Genomic DNA, 25,025 nt, shown 5'->3' on the forward strand with positions numbered 1-25,025 from the left:
ACAAAGTGAATGCTAGGATCCATTTTATTCAAACAAAACAAAAAACAAAAACAAACCGACGCTCCAAGCAAAGTACATAAGATGTGGCCGAATAAAAATATAGTTTCAAGAGAAGGAACCTGATAATTTGTCGATGAAGAAGGGGATGCCTTGGGCATCCCCAAGCTTAGACGCTTGAGTCTTCTTAGAATATGCAGGGGTGAACCACCGGGGCATCCCCAAGCTTAGAGCTTTCACTCTCCTTGATCATAGTATATCATCCTCCTCTCTTGACCCTTGAAAACTTCCTCCACACCAAACTCGAAACAAACTCATTAGAGGGTTAGTGCATAATCAAAAACTCACATGTTCAGAGGTGACACAATCATTCTTAACACTTCTGGACATTGCATAAAGCTACTGGACATTAATGGATCAAAGAAATTCATCCAACATAGCAAAAGAGGCAATGCGAAATAAAAGGCAGAATCTGTCAAAACAGAACAGTCCGTAAAGATGGATTTTATTAGGCCACCAGACTTGCTCAAATGAAAATGCTCAAATTGAATGAAAGTTGCGTACATATCTGAGGATCACTCACGTAAATTGGCATAATTTTCTGAGTTACCTACAGAGAATTAGACCCAGATTCGTGACAGCAAAGAAAGCTGGAACTGCGCAGTAATCCAAATCTAGTATTTACTTTACTATCAAAGACTTTACTTGGCACAACAAAACATAAAACTAAGATAAGGAGATGTTGCTACAGTAGTAAACAACTTCCAAGACACAAATATAAAACAAAGTACTGTAGCAAAATAACACATGGGTTATCTCCCAAGAAGTTCTTTCTTTTATAGCCATTAAGATGGGCTCAGCAGTTTTAATGATGCACTCGCAAGAAATAGTATTTGAAGCAAAAGAGAGCATCAAGAGGCAAATTCAAAACACATTTAAGTCTAACATGCTTCCTATGCATAGGAATCTTGTAAATAAACAAGTTCATGAAGAGTAAAGTGACAAGCATAGGAAGATAAAACAAGTGTAGCTTCAAAAATTTCAGCACATAGAGAGGCATTTTAGTAACATGAAAATTTCTACAACCATATTTTCCTCTCTCATAATAACTTTCAGTAGCAACATGAGCAAACTCAACAATATAACTATCACATAAAGCATTCTTATCATGAGTCTCATGCATAAAATTATTACTCTCCACATAGGCATAATCAATTTTATTAGTTGTAGCGGGAGAGAATTCAACAAAGTAGCTATCATTATTATTCTCATCAAGTGTAGGAGGCATAGTATAATCACAATAAAATTTACTCTCCATAGTAGGTTCTACCAAAAGACCACTATCATTATAATCATCATAAATAGGAGGCAAAGTATCATCAAAGAAAATTTTCTCCTCAATGCTTGGGGGACTAAAAAGATCATGAAAACCAGCTTCCCCAAGCTTAGAACTTTCTATATCATTATCAACAATGGTGTTCAAAGCGTTCATACTAATATTACTACCAAGCATGCAAATATGATTCCATAGGTTTTTTAATTTTTGCATCAAACAATCCATGTTTTAAATCAGGAAATAGAATAAGAAGCTCATTGTTGTCCATTATGCCAAACTAGTGTAAACAAGAAACAAAAAGATGCAATTGCAGGATCTAAAGGAAATAGCTTCGAGCACAAACACAATGGCGCCGTAAAAGTATCGTTACACTGGAACCGAAGTATGAGTGCCTTTTTACCTTTCCTCCCGGCAACGGCGCCTAGAAAAGTGCTTGATGTCTACGGGAGCTTCTATTCTTGTAGACAGTGTTGGGCCTCCAAGAGCGAGGTTTGTAGAACGAAGCAAGAAGTTTCCCTTAAGTGGATACCCAAGGTTTATCGAACTCGGGGAGGAAGAGGTCAAAGATATCCCTCTCATGCAACCCCGCAACCACAAAGCAAGAAGTCTCTTGTGTCCCCAACACACCTAATAGGTGCACTAGTTCGGCGAAGAGATAGTGAAATACGGGTGGTATGAATAAGTAGTAGCAACGGCACCGTGAAAAGTGCTTTGCCCGGGACAAGTAAACAAGTAGTAGTAACGCGAGCAGTAGTAACGCAAGAAAACAAGTAAACAAGTAGCGATAGCGATATTTAGGAACAAGGCCTAGGGATTACACTTTCACTAGTGGACACTCTCAACATTGATCACATAACGGAATAGATAAATGCATACTCTACACTTTTGTTGGATGATGAACACATTGCGTAGGATTACACGAACCCTCAATGCCGTAGTTAACAAGCTCCACAATAATGCTCATATTTTAGTAACCTTTAGTGTAAGATAGATCAAAAGACTAAACCAAGTACTAGCATAGCATGCACACTCGTTACCTTCATGCATATGTAGGAGGAATAGATCACATCAATATTATCATAGCAATAGTTAACTTCGCAATCTACAAGAGATCATGATCATAGCATAAACCAAGTACTAACACGGTGCACACATCGTTACCTTTGCACACGTGCAGGAGGAATAGAACTACTTTAATAACTTTGCTAGAGTAGCACATAGAATAGTGGTGATACAAAACTCATATGAATCTCAATCATGTAAAGCAGCTCATGAGATTATTGTATTGAGGTACATGGGAGAGAGATGAACCACATAGCTACAGCGGAGCCCTCAGCCTCGGGGTGGATTACTCCCTCCTCATCATGGAGGCAGCGATGGCGGTGAAGATGGCGGTGAAGACGGCGGTGGAGACGGCTCCGGGGCACTCCCCGTCCCGAGCAGGTGCCGGAACGAGACTTCTATCCCCCGAATTGGAGTTTCGCGATGTGGCGGCGCCCCGGAGTCTTTCTCGGAGGTTCGTCTTTTCCGTCGATGTTTTTAGGTCACGACGGCTTAAATAGGCGAAGAATCGGAGTCGGAGGGGCCACGGGGTGGTGCCACCATAGGGGCGCCCCCCCCTTGGGCCGCGGGCCAGGTGGTGTGGGCCCCCCCGGCACCCCTCCGACTCTTCTCCGGTGCTCCGGAAGCTTCCGGGAATTATAAGGCCTTCGGTCTTGATTTCGTCCGATTCCGAAAATATTTCTTTACTAGGATTTCTGAAACCAAAAACAGCAGAAAACAGCGAATCGGCCTTTCGGCATCTCGTCAATAGGTTAGTTCCGAAAAACACATAAAAATGATATAAAGTGTGAACAAAACATGTTGGTATTGTCATAAAACAAGCATGGAACATCAGAAATTATAGATACGTTGGAGACGTATCATGCCTCCTTTCGTAGTGTGAAGGTGACAGTGTGCATGCTATGTTAGTACTTGGTTTGGTTATGTTGATCTGTCATGCACTCTAAGGTTATTTAAATATGAACATTGAATATTGTGGAGCTTGTTAACTCCGGCATTGAGGGTTCGTGTAATCCTACACGGTTAGTGGTGTTCATCATCCAACAAGAGGGTGTAGAGTCTAGCATCTATCTATTTATTCTCGTTATGTGATCAATGTTGAGAGTGTCCACTAGTGAAAGTATGATCCCTAGGCCTTGTTCCTAAATACTCGCTATCACTGCTTGTTTACCGTTTTACCGCATCTTTACTTCCCGCAATATTACTACCATCAACCGCACGCCAGCAAGCACTTTTCTGGCGCCGTTACTACTCGCTCATATTCATTCATACCACTTGTATTTCACTATCTCTTCGCCGAACTAGTGCACCTATTAGGTGTGTTGGGGACACAAGAGACTTCTTGCTTTGTGGTTGCGGGGTTGCATGAGAGGGATATCTTTGACCTCTTCCTCCCTGAGTTCGATAAACCTTGGGTGATCCACTTAAGGGAAACTTGCTGCTGTTCTACAAACCTCTGCTCTTGGAGGCCCAACACTGTCTACAAGAATAGAAGCTCCCGTAGACATCACATCTATGCCTAAAAAGTCCATCTTCGGGTTAGCATCCGCACCCCTTCCAGTATTAAGTTGCAAACAACAGACAATTGCATTAAGTACTGTGCGTAATTGATACGTCCAAATCGTATCTACTTTCCCGAACACTTTTGCTATTGTTTTGCCTCTAATTTGTGTATTTTGGATGCAACTAACACGGACTAACGCTGTTTTCAGCAGAACTGCTCTGGTGTCTCGTTTTTGTGCAGAAATCCAACTTTCAGGAAAATCCTCGGAATTTATGCGAAAGGTCCTATTTTCCTAGAATACTGACGGAGCCAGAAGGGCAAGCCTGGTGGGGGCCCGAGGGCCCCCACACGCTAGGCCGGCGCGGCCCAGGAGGGGGGCGCGCGGCCCTAGTGTGTGGTGGCCTCGGCTGGCCCCCGACGCCCTCCTTCGGACTACTTATTGCCTTCGACCTAAAAACGCACGGGAGGAAGTCGAAATCGCCGTAAACCATCCAAGACGCCGCCACCGTCGCGAAACTCCGTCTCGGGACCGAAACTCGTTCCGGCACTCCGCCGGGACGGGGAATTGGAGGAGATCATCGCCATCATCATCACCGACGCCTCTCCATCGACCGAGCCATGTTTCCCCCATCCATGTGTGAGTAATTTCCCGCTCGTAGGCTGAAGGGGATGGTAGGGATTGGATGAGATTGGTCATGTAATAGCATAAGATTGTTAGGGCATAGTGCCTAGTGTCCGTAATTGGTACTTTTATGATATTGTTGCAACTTGTTATGCTTAATGCTTGTCACTAGGGCCCGAGTGTCATGATTTCAGATCTGAACATGTTATCGATTCATGATGATATTCATTGCTTTATGATCTTACCTGCAAGTTGTATACACGTATTGCTGTCCGGAACCCGAGGCCCCAAAGTGACAGAAATTGGGACAACCGAAGGGGATGGCGATGATATGAGGATCACATGTGTTCACCGAGTGTTAATGCTTTGCTCCGGTGCTCTATTAAAAGGAGTGCCTTAATTTCCAGTAGATTCCCTAGAGGCCCTGCTGCCACCGGCTGGTAGGACAAAAGATGTTGTGCAAGTTTCTCATTGCGAGCACGTACGACTATATATGGAACACATGCCTATTGATTGATTAGTACTTGGATACCGTTTTATTATTATCTCGCAAATGCCCCGCTTTGATTGTTACATGAGTTTCTCTCATCCATGCAACGCCCATTCATCCATCCCCGTGCCTACGATATTTTAATCCTCGCTGTTTACTATAATCACTACTCGTTGTCTTTGTTACTCGCTCGTTGTTATTTCACTACTCGCTATCGCTATAAAACTCGTTACTCGATAAACTCTTGCGAGCAAGTCTGTTTCCGAGTGCAGCTGAATTGACAACTCCGCTGTTAAGGCTTTCAAGTATTCTTTGTCTCCCCTTGTGTCGAATCAATAAATTGGGTTTTACTTCCCTCGAAGACTGTTGCGATCCCCTATACTTGTGGGTTATCAGTAATTTAAACAATACAAATATCCTTAGACAAAGCATTGATGTTTTATCCCTAGTGGCAACAGCACATCCATAACCTTAGAACTTTCTGTCACTGTCCCAGATTCAATGGAGGCATGAACCCACTATCGAGCATAAATACTCCCTCTTGGAGTCACAAGTATCAACTTGGCCGAGCATCTACTAGCAACGGAGAGCATGCAAGATCATAAACAACACATATATGATAGATCAATAATCAACTTGACATAGTATTCCATATTCATCGGATCCCAACAAACACAACATGTAGCATTACATATAGATGATCTTGATCATGATAGGCAGCTCACAAGATCTAAACATGATAGCACAAGAGGAGAAGAAAACCATCTAGCTACTGCTATGGACCCATAGTCCAAGGATGAACTACTCACGCATCAGTCCGGAGGCGGGCATGGTGATGTAGAGCCCTCCGGTGATGATTCCCCTCTCCGGCAGGGTGCCGGAGGCGATCTCCTGAACCTCCCGAGATGAGGTTGATGGCGGCGGTGTCTCAGTATGTTTTCTCATATCGTGGCTCTCGGTACTAGGGTTTTCGCGGCGGAGAGATTAAATAGGCGAAGGGGCAAAGTCGGGGGACGCTCGAGGGGCCCACCCCATAGGGCGGCGCGGCCAGGGGTGGGGCCGTGCCCCCTAGGGTGTGGCCGCCTCGTCGCCCCTCTTCGTCTCCTCTTCGGACTTCTGGAAGGCTCCGTGGAAAATAAGACCGTGGGCTTTTGTTTCGTCCAATTCCGAGAATATTTCCCGTGTAGGATTTCTGAAACCAAAAACAGCAGAAAACAGGAACTGCGCTTCGACATCTTGTTAATAGGTTAGTGCTGGAAAATGCATCAAAATGATATAAAGTGTATATAAAACATGTGAGTATTGTCATAAAACTAGCATGGAACATAAGAAATTATAGATATGTTTGAGACGTATGAAGCATCCCCAAGCTTAGTTCCTACTCGCCCTCGAGTAGGTAAACGATAACAAGGATAATTTCTGAAGTGACATGCTACTATCATAATCTTGATCAATACTATTGTAAAGCATATGAGATGAATGAAGTGATTCAAAGCAATGGTAAAGATAATGACTAAACAAGCTGAATCATATAGCAAAGACTTTTCATGAATAGTACTTTCAAGACAAGCATCAATAAGTCTTGCATAAGAGTTAACTCATAAAGCAATAGATTCTTAATAGAAGGTTTTGAAGCAACACAAAGGAAGATATAAGTTTCAGCAGTTGCTTTCAGCTGTCAACATGTATATCTCATGGATAATTGTCAACACAAAGTAATATGATGAATGCAAATAAGCAAGTATGTAAGAATCAATGCACACAGTTGACACAAGTGTTTGCTTCTAAGATAGAAAGAAGTAGGTAAACTGATTCAACATAAAGTAAAAGAAAGGCCCTTCGCAGAGGGAAGCAGGGATTACTCATGTGCTAGAGCTTTTTATTTTGAAAACATGGAAACAATTTTGTCAACGGTAGTAATAATTCATATGTGTTATGCATAAAACCTCCTATAAGTTGCAAGCCTCATGCATCGAATACCAATAGTGCTCGCACCTTGTCCTCATTAGCTCGGATTTCCATGGATTATCATTGCATTACATATGTTTCAACCAAGTGTCACAAAGGGGTACCTCTATGTCACCTGTACAAAGGTCCAAGGAGATAGTTCGCATTTGATTTCTCGATTTTGATAGATCTCAACTTGAGTACATCCATACCGGGACAACATAGAAAACAGATAATGGACTCCTCTTTAATGCTTAAGCATTCAACAACAGATAATATTCTCATAAGAGATTGAGGATTAATGTCCAAGCTGAAACTTCCACCATGATACATGGCTTTGGTTAGCGGCCCAATGTTCTTCTCTAACAATATGCATACTCAAACCATTCAACTCATGGCAAATCACCCTTACTTCAGACAAGACGAACATACATAGCAACTCACATGATATTCAACAAAAGTGTAACAGTTGATGGCGTTCCCAGAAACATGGTTACCGCTCAACAAGCAACTTATAAGAAATAAGATACATAAGCGACATTTTTTTTACCACAATAGTTTTTAGGCTACTTTCCCATGAGCTATGTATTGCAAAGGCAAGGAATGAAATTTTTAAAGGTAGCACGCAAGCAATTTACTTTGGAATGGCAGAAAAATACCACATAGTAGGTAGTTATGGTGGACACAAATGGCATATGTTTTGGCTCAAGGTTTTGGATGCACGAGAAGCATTCCCTCTCGGTACAAGGCTTTGGCTAGCAAGGTTGTTTGAAGCAAACACAAGTATGAACCGGTACAACAAAACTTACATAAGAACATATTGCAAGCATTATAAGACTCTACACTCGTCTTCCTTGTTGTTCAAACACTTTTACCGTGAAAATATCTAGACTTTAGAGAGACCAATCATGCAAACCAAATTTCAACAAGCTCTATGGTAGTTCTCCACTAATAGGTTTAAACTACATGATGCAAGAGCTTAAACATGATCTATTTGAGAGCACAAAACAATTACCAAGTATCAAATTATTCAAGACCATATACCAATTACCACATGGAGCATTTTCTGTTTCCAACCAAATAGCAATAAACGAAGCGGTTTTCAACCTTCGCCATGAACATTAAAAGTAAAGCTAAGAACACCAGTGTTCAATGTGAAAAAGCGGAGCGTGTCTTTCTCCCACACAAGGAATGCTAGGATCCGAATTTATTCAAACAAAAACAAAAATAAAAACATACAAACGCTCCAAGTAAAGCACATAAGATGTGACGGAATAAAAATATAGTTTCACTAGAGGTGACTCGATAAGTTGTTGATGAAGAAGGGGATGCCTTGGGCATCCCCAAGCTTAGATGCTTGAGTCTTCTTGAAATATGCAGGGATGATCCACGGGGGCATCCCCAAGCTTAGACTTTTCACTCTTCTTGATCGTATTATATCATCCTCCTCTCTTGACCCTTGAAATCTTCCTTCACACCAAACTCAAAACAATCTCATTAGAGGGTTAGTGCATAATCAAAAATTCACATGTTCACAGAGGACACAATCATTCCCAACACTTCTGGACATTACCCAAGGCTACTGAAAGTTAATGGAGCAAAGAAATCCACTCAAACACAGTAAAAGAGGCAATGTGAAATAAAAGGCAGAATCTGTCAAAACAGAATAGTCCGTAAAGACGAATATTTTAGAGGCACTTAACATGCTCAGATGAAGAATCTCAAATTTAATGAAAGTTGCGTACATATCTGAGGATTACTCATGAATTTTCGCAGATTTTTCTGAGTTTCCTACAGAGAGATCTACTCAAATTCGTGACAGCTAGAAATCTGTTTCTGCGCAGAAATACAAATCTAGTATCAACCTTACTATCAAAGACTTTACTTGGCACAACAATGCAATAAAGTAAAGATACAAAGGTATTGCTACAGTAGTAACAAGCACCTTGACTCAAATATAAAACAAAAATTGCAGAAGTAAAATAATGGGTTGTCTCCCATAAGCGCTTGTCTTTAACGCCTTTCAGCTAGGCTCAGAAAGTGTAAATCAAGTATTATCAAAAGAGGAAGCATTAACATTATTACCAGGGGCTTTGCGCCTACCCTTCTTACTCTTATTCTTACTCTTTGGTTTAGGGAATATATGACCGCATCTGGGTGTAGAAGTAAAATTTAGAGTGCCTTTCCCCACATCTATGGTTGCTCCCAAGAGTTTCAGCGAGGATCTTCCAAGTGTGATTTGTCCTGTCCCTACACATTCAATAACGAGATAATCGATGGATACCGTTCTTCCAAGAAAGGTTGTGAACACGCCTTCAGCTATTCCCTTAGGAATTATAACGAGTTATCGATAAGAGTTATTCCTTCTCCTCCTTCAGTAAGTCCCCAAAGTGTCAAAGATTCATAAATACTTTTAGGCATAAGGCAAAACTCAGACATAATATCACAACGGGCATAAAAAGTTTCACCACAAATAGCAACATTAATGGTAGGGTCCCACATTGAAGGTTCAAAGTTTACTGGGACATAATCAAAATGCTCACGAATCTGACTATACCCTTCTTTTAAACAAGATATATTTGTCTCGAGAGTGTTTAATCTATTATAAATACTAGCAAGAGATGAATCAAAATTATTAGCAGAGCTAGATGATGTAACCAATTTTTTTATGGCATTAAAATCTTGATCCCCATCGCAGTAAAGGAAATCTCCTCCCACTACAGCATCCAAGGCATATCTGTAGCGAAGAATAAACCCAAAATAAAAGTTACTACGAAGCAGGCTTAGAGTTATTTTAGGTTCAGTTTTACCATAAGAATAAAAAATTCTAGACCAAGCTTCTTTAAAACTCTCCTCATCCCCTTGTTTAAAAGTAAAGATCAATTCCTCAGGTGACAGAGTAACAAGTACAAGACTAGATATGATAACAAAATAAAGTAAATGCAAGTAACTAATTTTTTTGTGTTTTTGATATAAAGAAAGCAAACAAGACATAAAATAAAATAAAGTAAAGCAAGACAATAAACAAAGTAAAGAGATTGGGTGTGAGAGACTCCCCTTGCAGCGTGTCTTGATCTCCCCGGCAACGGCGCCAGAAAAAGTGTCTGTTGCCGTGGGAGTTAGCAATCTCTGTGGTGTAACTTTTTTCTTCAGGTCCCAGACAACAGCGCCAGAAAAAGAGCTTGATAACGCGTGAAGCACATGTCCGTTGGGAACCCCAAGAGGAAGGTGTGATGCATACAGTAGCAAGTTTTTCCTCAGTAAGAAACCAAGGTTATCGAACCAGTAGGAGATGAAGGCCACGTGAAGGTTGTTGGTGAAGGAGTGTAGTGCGGCGCAACACCAGGGATTCCGGCGCCAACGTGGAACCTGCACAACACAATCAAAATACTTTGCCCCAACTTAACAGTGAGGTTGCCAATCTCACCGGCTTGCTGTAAACAAAGGATTAAACGTATGGTGTGGAGAATGATGTTTGTTTGCAAAGAACAGCAGAGAACATTGATTGCAGTAGATTGTATTTCAGATGTAAAAGAATGGACCGAGGTCCACAGTTCACTAGTGGTGTCTCTCCAATAAGATAAATAGCATGTTGGGTGAACAAATTACAGTTGGGCAATTGACAAATAGAGAGGGCATAAAAATGCACATACATATCATGATGACTACTATGAGTTTTACTTAGGCATTACGACAAAGAACATAGACCGCTATCCAGCATGCATCTATGCCTAAAAAGTCAATCTTCGGGTTAGCATCCGCACCCCTTCCAGTATTAAGTTGCCCTCTCCGGCAGGGTGCCCAAGGCGATCTCCTGAACCTCCCGAGATGAGGTTGACGGCGGCGGTGTCTCAATATGTTTTCTCGTATCGTGGCTCTCGGTACTAGGGTTTTCGCGACGGAGAGATTAAATAGGCGAAGGGCGCGAGTCGGGGACGCTCGAGGGGCCCACCCCATAGGGCGGCGCGGCCGGGGGTGGGGCCGCGCCCCTAGGGTGTGGCCGCCTCGTCGCCCCTCTTCGTGTCCTCTTCGGACTTCTGGAAGGCTCCGTGGAAAATAAGACCGTGGGCTTTTGGTTCGTCCATTTCCGAGAATATTTCCTGTGTAGGATTTCTGAAACCAAAAACAGCAGAAAACAGGAACTGGCGCTTCGGTATCTTGTTAATAGGTTAGTGCCGGAAAATGCATCAAAATGATATAAAGTGTATATAAAACATGTGAGAATTGTCATAAAACTAGCATGGAACGTACGAATTATAGATACGTTTGAGACGTATCACACATGCCACGAGTTAGAGGGCCACCCCTGCCAGCCCGGCCCAGGAATACCTGTGGCGCACGACTTTTTATGGTGCGCCATGGGTAAGTTACCATCCATGATGCCCTCTTTGTATACCCGTGGTGCCAGGACCTGCGCGATGCACCAGGTTTTCTATGCACCACGGTTAAGCCACCTACCTATAACTATTTTTCTAGGATCGTAGTACTTTATTAAAAATGATCCCTTGTCTTTACTATGCTTGGAGGAGGTATATACTCACCCCTCTGATGATGAAGTTGTGATGTGTCACTAGGTATAGTTGCTTTGTCTGTGGTGCATCAACCATTAGGGCAATATATAGTTAGTTAGGGTTATGCTTACTATTACCACACCTTTTAATGGAATGTTATCTAAATTTCTACTATATATATTGAGTGATGAGTATTGGTAACCTCACCACTCCAATGTAAGAGGTTACCATATCAACCTTGTGTGTACCAAAATCACTTGAATGCAGTGTAGCAAACAAAAAGGGAACACTTATACACTCCATGCAACTAGTGGCTTTGCAAGGTACCAAACGAAGTGCAGATCATCGCTCAGAGCTTGTTTTGGACGGGGTATGCCCTAGAACCTAGCCGTCTCCCCCCACTCCCACCCCCTGAAGCGGTAAAATAGATACATGCAACCATTACCATGGCCCCATGTCCCAATGTTGGCAACGATGTAGCACTAGGATATTCCAAACTTTGTGACATCGGAGTAAATTGTACCATGCGCTTCTTCATATACAAAGACGCGAAGAAACGTTATGGCTATTTCCCAAATTTTAATCAAGTGCGAACACAAATAACATTTTCTTGCACATAGACCTCCACCTCCACACGTGTACCGGGAAGTCCATGACGTGGAGCCATCACCAATTCACCATGGAACTAAACAAACGAGCAAAACAAAAGGAAAAAATCGCAAAAATGGCAAAAAAAAAATTAAAGTATATCCATGGCACCGGGTTTCCTTACCTGCGGCGCATCACCCGATGCACCACGGCTATCTGCGTGCGCCATGACTGTATGTTAACACTGGCGCACTAGCGTGGCACACGAGACATGCGCCACGGGTGATCTTTTTCTAGTAGTGCGATGTTCCAAACTTCGTGATAGTGAAATAAATTGTACCATGGACGTCTTCATATGCAAAGACGTGAAGAAATGGTATGGCTATTATCCTAAATTTAATTAAGTGTGAACATAAATATCATTGTTTTGCACATAGACACCGAGTAATCTTTCTCATTTTCCTTCTTTACTGTTCACAAAATGAATAAAGTAGCACAGCTCAAAGAGGAAGAAAAATCTACAGGATAAGTTAAAAAATCACCCGAGTCAAATCTTTCCACCATCCTTCCCGATCATCTCCAATCACACGGCACCTTATCCTCAACATAATCAGACATATTAATTTTAATCATAATACTGTGTGATAAATCCCATTAAACCATTTCCAAATGAACACGTCAAAAGAATCACCTTTAAACTAACCCAACCTGTCCACGTCCGTAACACCTCAACCATCCCAAGAAATAAAATCTCATCAAAATGGGAGCAAAATATCCCATTGGTCCAGCAGTCTTGGTTAAGAACAAGAAACAAAACGATAGGGGGAATCTGGGCCCACCACTCCCCATCTCCACCTCTCCTATAAAGCGACCTCGATACCGGGCCTCCATGGAGACCAAAAGCAAGGCTACCATCCAATCCCATCTACCACTCCCCTCCCGTCGCCTCGTGTTCTTGCTCAGTGGTCGCCAAGATGAGGACCTCCACGGCTCTCCTGGCCGCGGCGGCGGCGCTGCTGCTGTCGCTGGCGGCGGCGGCGGACATGTCGATCGTGTCCTACGGGGAGAGGAGCGAGGAGGAGGCGCGCCGGATGTACGCCGAGTGGAAGGCGGAGCACGGCCGGAACTCCAACGCCATCGGCGGAGAGGACGAGCTCCGGTTCGCGGTCTTCAGGGACAACCTCCGCTACATCGACGAGCACAACGCCGCCGCCGACGCCGGGGTCCACTCCTTCCGCCTCGGCCTCAACCGCTTCGCCGACCTCACCAACGAGGAGTACCGGAGCACCTACCTCGGCGTCCGGACCAAGCCGGAGAGGAAGCAGAAGCTCAGCTCCAGGTACCAGGCCGCCGTCAACGAGGACCTGCCGGAGTCCGTCGACTGGAGGACCAAGGGCGCGGTCCCTGCGGTCAAGGACCAGGGCGGCTGTGGTGAGCCCGCATCCTCCTTCTTGTCTCACTAAAATCTTCCGTTTTGGAACCACCGTCCTCGACTAATTTCGGCTGCTGCTTCTATTGTTTGCTTGCTGTTAAAAATCTGTCTTTTTTACTCTACTATTCAGCCCACCTCTCCTATAAATCCCCATCGGTAGATTCCATCTATTCCTAGAAGATTCTTTGTGACTAGTATATTCCCCTCGTGGTATGACAGCGTCATCCGTGACGATAGTTCATCATCTTTTTTTGGTCAACGTGCAATAGTTTCACTTCAGTATCCACATGAGATAGAAAGCAGGGGATTTTAGCTTCCAATAATTGGTGGGCGCCTTCCAGAGGCTTCATCTACACGATTTGGGTAGTGAATAGTACACTAATCAGAGATCTGATCCTTAGAATAAAAATATATTGACAGGCTGTGTTTATTGACTAAACAAAATTCTTTGTTTTGTTTATGAGTCTATACACCAATTATTTAGGCTTCAGCCACTGGGAGTCCGTAGTCAGGACACCTTATAGTATCGTCTCTGATTTTATCAGCACATCTGGCCTCACTTGGGGAATTCAGTGGTAGTGCTGAATGATTACAAATATGTAAGCTTGGGAGAGTTGGGTTTGCATGACAATGATCAGTTCTTTACAAAAGCAGGATATATTATAGAAGTAGGTTCATGGAACATGTACATCAAGTTCCTTTATACATTAGAAGATATCATAGTGCGCTAGTGGTCATTGTCTAGTTGATTAGCTGATGGACACACCTATCCTTTTTTTTTCTGGATGGTCCCACCATCTGCTATTATTTCACATGATTCCAAATAGGCTCTTAGAAACACATTTCATTCAGGACTCTTACTCGAACGTTTCGCTCTCTGATTGGTAGTAGGTCTTCCTCTGCATTGTAGTCACCAGCCAATGTCTCCCTCATTTTATTTGCTACAAAAAATATTGTGTCTCCCTTATTTTATTTTTCATAAAAAATAGTGTATGTAATGTTCCTTTGTTTATTGCTATCAGCTGGCAATGAACATAAACTAAATTCTTTGCATAGAGATATTAGAATCTCATGCCTGTTTCTCTTTTCCAGGGAGTTGCTGGGCTTTCTCAGCAATAGCAGCTGTTGAAGGCATCAACGCAATTGCTACAGGCAACTTGATCGCTCTCTCTGAGCAAGAGCTTGTTGACTGTGACACTTCATACAATGAGGGATGCAATGGAGGTCTGATGGACTATGCATTTGAGTTCATCATTAACAATGGTGGAATCGACTCCGAGGAGGACTACCCTTACACAGAGAAGGATGGCCGTTGTGATGCTAACAAGGTATAGTCCGCCGTCTTATGTCCCTTTTGACTTAAAAGGATGGGCATGATATTCATATGCTCTTCCTTCTGTGTTTGGGGGAATTTGCAGAAAAATGCCAAGGTTGTTACAATTGATGGGTACGAGGATGTACCTGTGAACAGTGAGAAGAGTCTGCAGAAGGCAGTTTCAAACCAGCCCATCAGTGTTGCGATTGAGGCTGGTGGCCGGGCATTCCAACTCTACAGCTCGGTGAGCTTCTTAAACCTTTACCGGTCTGTAGTAGTTTTGATCAATGAGTAGGCGCCAATGGTTACTGCTACCCCTTTATTTCCAAAATATATATAGTATCCTTATGACTGAGACAGTTTGTGAGCATTTTCTCTAAACACTCCAAATATGTTAGGTCCACAATCCACACACCTAATTGCTTTTATTGTCTCCTTAAATAAAAGAAACAATTTCGTTGTCACCCAGTTGCAATTGGTACAGCTAAACTACGATTTTCTTCTGATGCAGTCCTAACTATAGCATTCTCTGAAAACAGTCCTGACTCTTGCATAGTTCAATACTTATGTGTCCCTGGCTCTTTTTTATTTCTGTAAGTATTAGTTCCTTTGTGTCTACCATTTAGCATAATCATCTTTATCAATTTTTTTTAGCATAATCATGCTTGTGTCCCTCCTTTGCGAAGCATTTTCAGTGCATTGTCACTTTTATGTGTCCCCATCTATAACATAGTGGATTAAGTGGGGTGAGCTATCATCCACTTCTGCTGGAAATGCACAAAGTAGAGCATCAGATACTGTTTTGTGAGGAAAAAAAATCAGATTCTGAAGATGATTGATATTCTTTCTACTATCCATCTTGATCAAACAGAGGAAGAGGAAATTCAACTAGGCAAAACACTTAACAATTCTTATTATCAAGTAATAAAATCCTGAGGTCAAACCTGCACTTTTAAAATCATAGAACTGCATTTTTGAATGAAGCATTCGCTCAATACTGATTATCGCTTCTAATATCTCAGGGTATCTTTACCGGAACATGTGGAACAGCGCTTGACCATGGTGTCGCAGCTGTTGGTTATGGTACAGAGGATGGCAAGGACTACTGGATTGTCAGGAATTCCTGGGGTAGCAGCTGGGGCGAGTCCGGCTACATCAGGATGGAGCGTAACATCCAGTCAACCGACGGCAAATGTGGCATCGCCATCGAGCCTTCTTACCCGTTGAAGACTGGCGCGAACCCCCCAAACCCCGGCCCCACGCCGCCGGCTCCCGTTCCTCCCACCCCACCATCCTCCGTCTGTGACAGCTACTACACGTGCCCTGCCAGCACGACCTGCTGTTGCATCTTCGAGTATGGAAAGGAGTGCTTCGCCTGGGGTTGCTGCCCGCTGGAGGGCGCTAGCTGCTGCGATGATCACTACAGCTGCTGCCCTCATGACTACCCCGTGTGCAACACTAGGCGTGGAACCTGCAGCGCGGTAATACCTCATTTCGCTATGTTTTCTTCAATGTGGTTACAACATCATCTAAATTAACGCCTAGCTCAGGTTAATTTAAAGTCTTGATTACCCGTCTCTAACTGGTTTTGTTGCTTGATGAACAGACCAAGGACAGCCCGCTGTCAGTGAAGGCTCTGAAGCGTATCATGGCGACGCGCACCGGGGCTCGCAGGGCAGAAGATGGCATGAAGAGCAGCGCGTAAAGACTTCCATCATGACATTGCACCCGAAACCCACCACGGTGATCAACTTCTGCCAACGATCACCTGGTGATCCCTGATGGCGTGGTGTGGCGTGCTCTCAAGTATCTCCTTTATTACAGATGCTCGTGTACATAAACTTGAAATTCGGTTTCTGTTGTTCACAGAACCGCCACATTTGCTTCCGCATATGTATATGTAATATTCAGCTCCTTTCCCACGCAGTTTGAAGCTGCCAATTTATTACACAATTGATCAAGCAACACGATAAGCAGATTTCAATATCTTCTGGGATCTGGATGGTTTCTATGTATGTTTGCCTGTGTTGTGCGCTGATGATCTGCCCTTGGCTGGCTGCCTTCTGTGAGTTTTCTTTGTTCCAGAATGGCTTAGGTAGCTATGTGGAACTGCTCTTTCTTGTCTTGGTCTCACCTTCAGCGGGATCATTTGTCTAATTTTTCTTTGACGGGTATGTTTTGTGTGATTTACCTTGTGCCACAAGGTGTCTTTTCTCCTAGCAAGAGCTTAAGGTTCAGCGCGAACAGGTTGGATTGCAATGTGCGGGGAACACCTCAGTTTTTCATCATTGGTATCAGTATCACACTCTCCAGGCCTTGCCATTGACAACCTGCATTCTTCTTTTTCTAGCAAATTGACAACCTATATACACTTGTCCATTTTTCACCATTGGGTATGACACAGCTCAGACTGCGGCATGGACAACCTTCGGTACTGTATCTTTTCCTTAGCAAACTGACAACCTAGTTACCACGCAAAAAAAGAAAAAAAAAACTGACAACCTAGTTTTTGTAATTTGAGCGAATGGCGAGGAAGCAACAGTGAGGTTTACCATACGCGGCCCATCGTGGGCCGGAGGAGCACGGCAACCAGAGAAGCTCGCGCAGGGAATAAGACGACCAGAGGAGCTCGCTAGCTGCCTTGGAGCTCAGGTGTAGGAGCAAGGTAGCCTGAGGAGCTCGCTGCCTTGGAGCTCACTCGGAGAAACTTGACACGGCGGCCGGAGCAACCTTGCTCGGCCGGAGCAACTCACGGCCTCGGAGCTTGGGCAGAGGAGGAGCATCGCATCCGTCGGCAGGATATTAGCAACTTTAGCTGGCTGGGGCATTGATAAGAACTCGCTGGGATGTGAGAGGCTTTGATGCAAGTGGCCTGTATGAATTAATGGAAATCTGTGCGTGTCTCATCCTCATCCTCTGCCCATGTCCCTCCTCGTGCGATGCTCCTCCTCTGCCCAAGCTTGGCCTCTTGTGGCTATTTTCACAATAAAAATTGCCCTGTTCTGTTAAACATTTGACGTTGTGCCCTGGTCAGTTAAACGTTTGACATGATGCTCGCTGTCAAAGAAACCATGCCAGTCTAATATTGAGTCATCCCCGAAATTCATTTGTTAGTCACGCTCCAAGTTTTCCAAAGCATTTAGGAATAAAACGACTAGCTCGACAGGAAACCCATCTCAGAACACAAAACGTTGAGATGAATCATAAAATATAACATGTTTCTTTGACATGGTTTGTTTGCCGATTCCTCAAAAAACAATATTCAGATTCAAAGGTGCAGTCTGGACGATTACGGAGCACACTAACTGTGGGAATCCAGACACATTTTATCTACTGTATATCTATCAGAGAGGATATCCAAAAGCAGTGTTTGCAAGGTTTGGCCATGGCTGCTCAGCCGAACTTGCACCGCATGTAATATCATATCACAGATTCACCATTGACATTCTATTGTTACTGTTCTTCGTTTTCCTGTGTTGATTCCCCTGCTTTCTCTGGCTGACTTTCCTTCTTGCGCTGCATTAATAATTAGGAGAGAGGTTAAAGGAGGCAGAGCAGCATGCAATGAAGTTGATTGCCTAATGTCTGAGGTGCCGAAGACGGTAAAGTGGACTAAATAAGAAGTATGAGCACAGTAAGCAAAAATAAGAAGAACAAGATATTAAACAACATACACGAAAAAAGTTTCTCATGGCCTAAGTTCATGAATGCATAAAATAAGTGGAGAAGGTGAGGTTTGCTTAACAAATCAGCAATTTTCTTTGCAGAGTGAACACACATACATGTACAGAGTTCTGAGATTAGCTCAATTTACATCTATAATGGCTTGTAACAAATACTACTTCTGCTTCAACCCGTGGAAAAGTCATGTGAGAATATGGTAGTTCTGCCAGCATTTCTTTTAGTCAAAGACATGGATGCCAAATTGTTTGAACAGCAGAAGATGCAAACTCAAAAAAATGGCTGATAGCAATTCTAGTTCAGTATCCTTAGTTATATCACTTAACGTTCAGTAACAATAGATTCTAAAAAAAATCAGATGACCCTTATTCTGCTATAGTTATTTTTCCAACTTACAATAAAAAGGCTCAAGCGATATAGGGAAACAAGTAACTGCACCATTTATCTATAACATGGAATTCTGAGCAGTATAACAGGTTATTTCCTCCTACCATTCCTCATTCTCTTCTCAATTTATCATCTATTTTCTGCACTGTATATTTCAGTAATTAGTGATTTCAACAGTTGCCCGAGCCCTCTATTGTACTGTATATACATAAAATTGACAATTAATTTAATGGTAAATGATACCAAGCTCAACAGCTCCAACAAAACAATCCAAGTTCAGAAATATAGCACCAGTTATGTACCTTTGGAAGAAGCCCTTCCACAGACATCAGCTCATACAACTTCTGCATGATTGTTTCCTCTTCAACCTACATATAAAATAATAACAAGATCACTACAAAACTTAACCCCTGAGAATCCTTCTTAACATAGAAGATTCGTAGTATCTGAGGCTCACTTGTAGTGTATGCAACTCATGGGACATTGCTCGATATGTTTCCATAAGGACATGATTTTGCTTGTCCAAATGCCTGCAGATCATTTTTGTTATACAATGAACGTAAATCCTTACGATGCATTTGTTGCTAAAGGATAGTCGTGATGTTGTACCTGGACATTTCACCGGAATGCTTTGGTTCCATTATCACCAAACAACTTTACACTGCTTCCTGCAGACAACTTGCCCTATTAGATAAACATTTCAAATCAAGCTAGAAATAAACGAGGATCAGTACCAGGTTTTGACCAGCTGTGTCTGCTATCAAGTTGTGAAATAAACATAGCAAAATTACATAGTAGTATGGTGATCGAGTCTCATGCTTACGATATAGCAAAAGAAGCAAGAACACATGACAAATAATGTATGCTAGTACTAGAAATAAATTTCATACTCAATCAATTAGATAGTCACTGCTATACATATCTGTAGCAATTAAATTATCATTACTAGTACCTGGGTACTTCAGGAAGTAAGATTTTTTTTCGAGAATGTTCAGGAAGTAAGATGAATTATCTAATACAATCAACAGATCCAGCTAGCAGATTTTCCAGTGTATGATTTGTAGCCGAATCTACAAATGCATGACACATATATAGCAAGTTTTGTTATCTAAATAAAACAAACACCTAATTAAAATTACTTGACGTATTAGATAGTCATTTCAAATGAAGCTAGAATATGTCCTCCATATGCTTACAAACGGATGAAAGTTGATGTATGCTAGTAGAGATACATTCCACACACACAATTAGCTAGACTTGTCCATGAGACAGGCACTACCCGTGTGACACATGTTATGCAAGTAATGTGTTATCTAAAGAATGCAGTCAGCATACAGAGAACTGGAGGCGCCACCACAAAATCCTCCATATATACCGCTGCTTCAAGGACTGTGCCGCAAAGTTTGTTTTAGGTATCTGAATGAACTTTACGGTGGCAGCTCATTTGAGTCTTTGAGATGCTCCAAATATGGCTTTAGATGGATAAAGAGGTTAAAAACCAAATCGCACTGTTTTTATTTGCCGGCTAACGGGTTCTCGGATAATTCTTGAATCTCGCCAATCATATATTACTCTAAAAGAGAAACAAAACAAAGATCGCACTGAAATTGAATAAAATAATTAGGCTAAGGTTGAGGTTCTTGAAGGGGGCAAACCTGCTGGGATTGTGCTTCAGTGACTTTGTCAGCCCACAATCCAACCTGCTGGCGCTGGACCTCGTGCGGCCCGCAGAGCCGGAGAGCCCCACGCTCCGGCAGCTGCTGCTCGCCCGCTCAAGGTCGCCGGCCCTTCCCTTGCCGGGTCGCGTGCCGCGCTGCGGACCTGCTTGACCCTTGGCCGCCCTCTTGCCGGCTCGCGCGCGGTGTGGCGGCGCGGGGGTTGCCCGCTGCGTGGCGGCTCACTGGTGCGGCAGCGTCGTCGGGGAACCGGTCTGTGCTTGTTTCAGAGAGGACGGTACCGACTGATCTATAATCTGGGCCTGTTGGCTTAGGCTAATTTGGGCTTAGCGAGGTCTCAGCTGGCCCACGGCGCCACGCGGCAACCGGTAATGAGTCATTTTTTTTTAACGGGAACCAACCGGCAATGAGTCGATTCGATTAGAGCAAGAAGTAAACAATACCTAGCATGTACAATAGTAAACTATAAAAGTGTAGTATTTTTATAATACATGATCCACTTTTTAGTCTCACATACTCCCTCCGTCCCGGTTTACAGGCCTACGCGTCTCCCAAGATCGCTAATTTGACTAATATAATATAAATTTTATACTATAAAAATTATACGATTAGAAAGTACAACATCTGAACTTTCAAATCTTTACTATTAAATTGGAGTTGGGGATGGTGCCACTTTGACATCAAACATTCAGAAGATCTCAGCCGTCCATCATCTCAAAATCGTCCATCAAACATTTGTTCCTTTTTAGCATCAATCACGTCCGCATCAAATAATGAAACACACGTAAGGAAGAACATTTATAGCAAATCGAATTTAAATTGCTTTCACAAGGAAATGAGTAAACACACCTGTAAGGAAACATGTCCGGCGTCAATGACGTCCAAATTTCTTTCACAAGGAAACAGACCGATCCATCAATCAAGAAATCTTCATAGTTGGAAGGTACGGTAATTAATACATGGTAATCAATCACAATCACCTAATGAATACAGGATAATTTCTCTGATCACTTTTGGCGTGAGTCAGGTTCCTTTGTCTCATTAAAGACCATATCAAATCAATTCCCAAAATCCATCCGGTTTCCTTTTTTGCTCTTCTCCATCCGCTTATCCTACACCGAGTTCGACTTCACCGCCTGTCTCTTGTGTATCGGCTCCGCGTACACCTCCCTCTCTATAGATCCTGCACGGCTTCCTTTTGTATGTTGCAGTCTTCTCTCGTCTCGAGCGCACCATGGCTTTTTCCACCCCGCCGTCTTGTCCGAGTGAGAGGCGGATTGCGCAGTTCGCCACGACCGCGCATGGCTTCTTGTTCCATCCCGCCACCCCGTCCAGCGAGATGCATATTGCAGGGTTTGCCATGTCCCGTCCGTGCTGGCCGGGTGCCGTGGCTTCGCTTCTGTGTAGAGGAGATCGAAAGATCGGTTACGCCACGCCGTTTTCTCCATTCGGAACGACGATGCCATAATACTTCCCAAAAAAAATGTCGGCGATCTCTCTCGAGCGTTGATTGAGGGGCCAATGATTTTTTCCTTCCAAATCATGAAGGAAGTTTATATGTTCTTTCTACCGCAGGTTCTTCTCCTAGGAACAAGAGTAGGACGAGGAGGGGCATGACTAGCACTGCGATGTCCGCTGGTCGGTACCACGTCTGTTCACCCGGACAAGGAGTTGAACCAATATACATAACTTGTGTACTCTTCATCTCTTTTCTCTATTTTCCATGGCTGATCTAGCATTGGTGATGGAGAGCAATGAATGAATTACTCTCGTATTTATCTATCACCAAGTTCGATTTTTATATGACATGCATGCCATATGTTTGAAACACCACTAACGATAGGGATCATAAGAACTGATGATGCGTAAAGAAACCTAGATTTTGCCCGATGTGAATTGGCACCTCGTAAGTCATTTTGGTTTTTCGGGTTGGTGCCCACCTCGTAGTTTCTCGCTTCCCTTCAATGGGAGAACTTATTTTGTTCCCGCCCTTCTCCAGTAAAATACGTGAGGTCGGATGCTTTGTCAAGAACAGGAAATCGCAGCTTGACTTTGTGACAAATACGAAAATTCTATGTAAATTGTTATATTTCAGCTCTTCTGAGTTTTAGTTAGCTTTTTTATGCCAACTACAGGTTCATGGCCATCCATTTGTGTTCATAACGTTTATGGCTTGGAGCATATCCAAGGTGTGGTAAAATGACCTCTCACTTTCTCTTTATTATCATTTCTCATTTTCACGTACAATCAACCACACACCATATTTTGTAATTTCTCTTTTGCAATGTATATTTAATGACTGCCTTAATTAAGATGCATTGTCCTGATATACAAAGTTCGCTCTGAAAGCAAGTTACTGTATGGACAAGGAGTTTGGCTTATTTGCCTTGTCGGGATAATTTGATTTTATACCAAGTTTGTGGAATTAATGATGTCTTGAGTACAAAGTATTATTGGTTAATAATGTTGTCCCAAATACATTAACCTTATATATCTTTCCTTTTTAACTGAATCCATGTACTGATTATGTCCAACCACTTCTTAGACCTGAGCTCATATCCTAAAGACTACAACTTTCTCATCTGCCCATGGGCGCACCAAAAAAGGAACTCGTAAGGATATTTTCATTGTGTGACGCGGCATCCCATCTCCTTCCTTTTGCATCATTGTTTGCACGTTAAAATCTACTCTGCTATACTTCACCACCAAGCACTGCAGATCCGATCGGCAAGGGAGACATGTGGCTAGCGAGGAGGTGTCGTGGCGAAGGGCATGGAATCATGGATAGCCGTGGCTAGGGAGTCCTTGTCAGATGAGAAGACAACATGGTAACAAGAAAATAATAGAAAAGGATGAGCAAAGAATAACACAAAGCCTTTTGTTTCCAGGAACTTTATTTTACTTCACTTTCATATCAGTTTTGTACCATTTCCATATATTTAATGCATATTCGTTTGGTTGATGATGCAGATGCTAAAGGGTCTTGACTCTTGAGAGAGTTTCAACTAGATGGTTATTGTTAGACTACATATGAGGATTAGTCCATTCGATGTAGAACAACTGTAGATAATTTAGCAACTCAATTATGCATTTATTTTCTTTTTATTATGTGGAACTTAAATGCAATCAATTCCTAATATGAGCTACCGCCTGTGATATCACAAAATCAACAGCCACTTTACATGCATATATATACCTGTTGTATGAATGCAGATGTTTTTGTTTGACCAGCATGTTGGATCTGAGCGTGATGTTAACATGTTTCTTCTTACTTTTTTGCTTTGTATTTTTTTCTCAGTTACAATTTTGTGCAGGTCGTCCTGGTATTGGTAATTCTACTAAACCATTTCTAGCGGTCCTGCTTGCTCTGTTTATTATCTATTTTCATAAACCTAGCTGCATTCATACAATGGGCGCTGTGGGTAGTTGTACAACACCTATGTACACAATAGAAGGAGAAGTAGTCTCCTCTTGGATTTCTGTACCCCGACATGGTATTGACGAATACGTTTGATTGTATTGGTGCTGCACTTGATGATATTTTAGGTGTGCTTCAACGTCACCTTTGCTTACCTTATGAAAAGAAATTCTATTCATGTATGTTTTACTGGTAACGACGACATTTGGAGTAAAGTCATAATTTTAAGTATTTTCACAATACCATAGTTAAAAAATACTTTTATGTGTTTGGCAATGACTAGAAACTGTGGTTTTAATATTGCAGTTTCCACAAACTGTGATGTTTTCAAAGTATTAACAAAACAGCCCAGGACCTCTTTATCTGAAACGGATAAAGTAAAAAAATTATGGTGAGCATACATGCCATGGTGGAAGAAATAGGCGATGCTGCCGTGCTCGAATAGGAAGAGATATGTGTTGGCTAACGCCGGTGAATTGAGCACGTAGCCTCTGCCAGTCCTCATCGTTACTGCTTATGGTCATGAATTTTCATCTCCTTGCAAAGAATTGCAAATAACTTTTTTTTGCACACTCGTAATCTGGCATTATATTTAACATGGATGACAAAGAAACAAAATTATCGAACCGTAGCAACGCACGGGCATTCAACTAGTGATATATGTTTTGCACTATATATCTTGCGTTACGTTTGTTAAATTGACAACCTAGCGATACGCGTAGGTCCTGGACGGAGGTAGTAGTGCTTAGGAGCACGTGCTAGAGCTGGCTATTAGATAAGAGCCCACTTCTCTTCTCTCCTAATCTCTCTCCTCCAACTAAGTAAATTTATAATATTTTATCTCTTATAGCCAGTTGATTGTACCTTATTGTACTTGTTCTTACACAACCCATGTTAAAATAAAGTTCAGAAATTGAGTGGCCGCCTTGGGCTATATCCATTCACTACAGGAAAACATTACTCTGCCAATGGCCTGGAGCTATGCCGACGGCCAAAGGTCGGGGCCGTCGACGTAGTCCACGAGCGCCGAGGGCTCCAGGAAGACCGTTGGCATAGCTC

General features: G+C 42.6%; 1 protein-coding gene and 1 long non-coding RNA gene across 2 annotated transcripts; one reads left to right on the forward strand and one right to left on the reverse strand.

Annotated features, from left to right (window-relative positions):
- Nucleotides 1-13,000: 13,000 nt before the first annotated feature.
- LOC124670397 (oryzain alpha chain-like) lies at nucleotides 13,001-16,790 on the forward strand. The gene is made up of 5 exons (XM_047206905.1): nucleotides 13,001-13,488; nucleotides 14,582-14,817; nucleotides 14,908-15,048; nucleotides 15,827-16,285; nucleotides 16,411-16,790. The coding sequence occupies exons 1-5, from the start codon at nucleotides 13,032-13,034 to the stop codon at nucleotides 16,507-16,509; spliced, it is 1,392 nt and encodes a 463-aa protein (XP_047062861.1). The 5' UTR covers nucleotides 13,001-13,031; the 3' UTR covers nucleotides 16,510-16,790.
- Nucleotides 16,791-19,300: 2,510 nt separating this feature from the next.
- LOC124678664 lies at nucleotides 19,301-20,683 on the reverse strand. Its single transcript, XR_006994570.1, has 3 exons — nucleotides 20,573-20,683; nucleotides 19,482-19,540; nucleotides 19,301-19,402 (listed from the first exon to the last, which is right to left on the reverse strand). It is a non-coding gene; the product is annotated as an uncharacterized LOC124678664 (long non-coding RNA).
- Between the last annotated feature and the right edge of the window lie 4,342 nt (nucleotides 20,684-25,025).

Source organism: Lolium rigidum, chromosome 7 (assembly GCF_022539505.1).
Source record: "Lolium rigidum isolate FL_2022 chromosome 7, APGP_CSIRO_Lrig_0.1, whole genome shotgun sequence".
In the NCBI taxonomy this organism is placed as follows: domain Eukaryota; kingdom Viridiplantae; phylum Streptophyta; class Magnoliopsida; order Poales; family Poaceae; genus Lolium; species Lolium rigidum.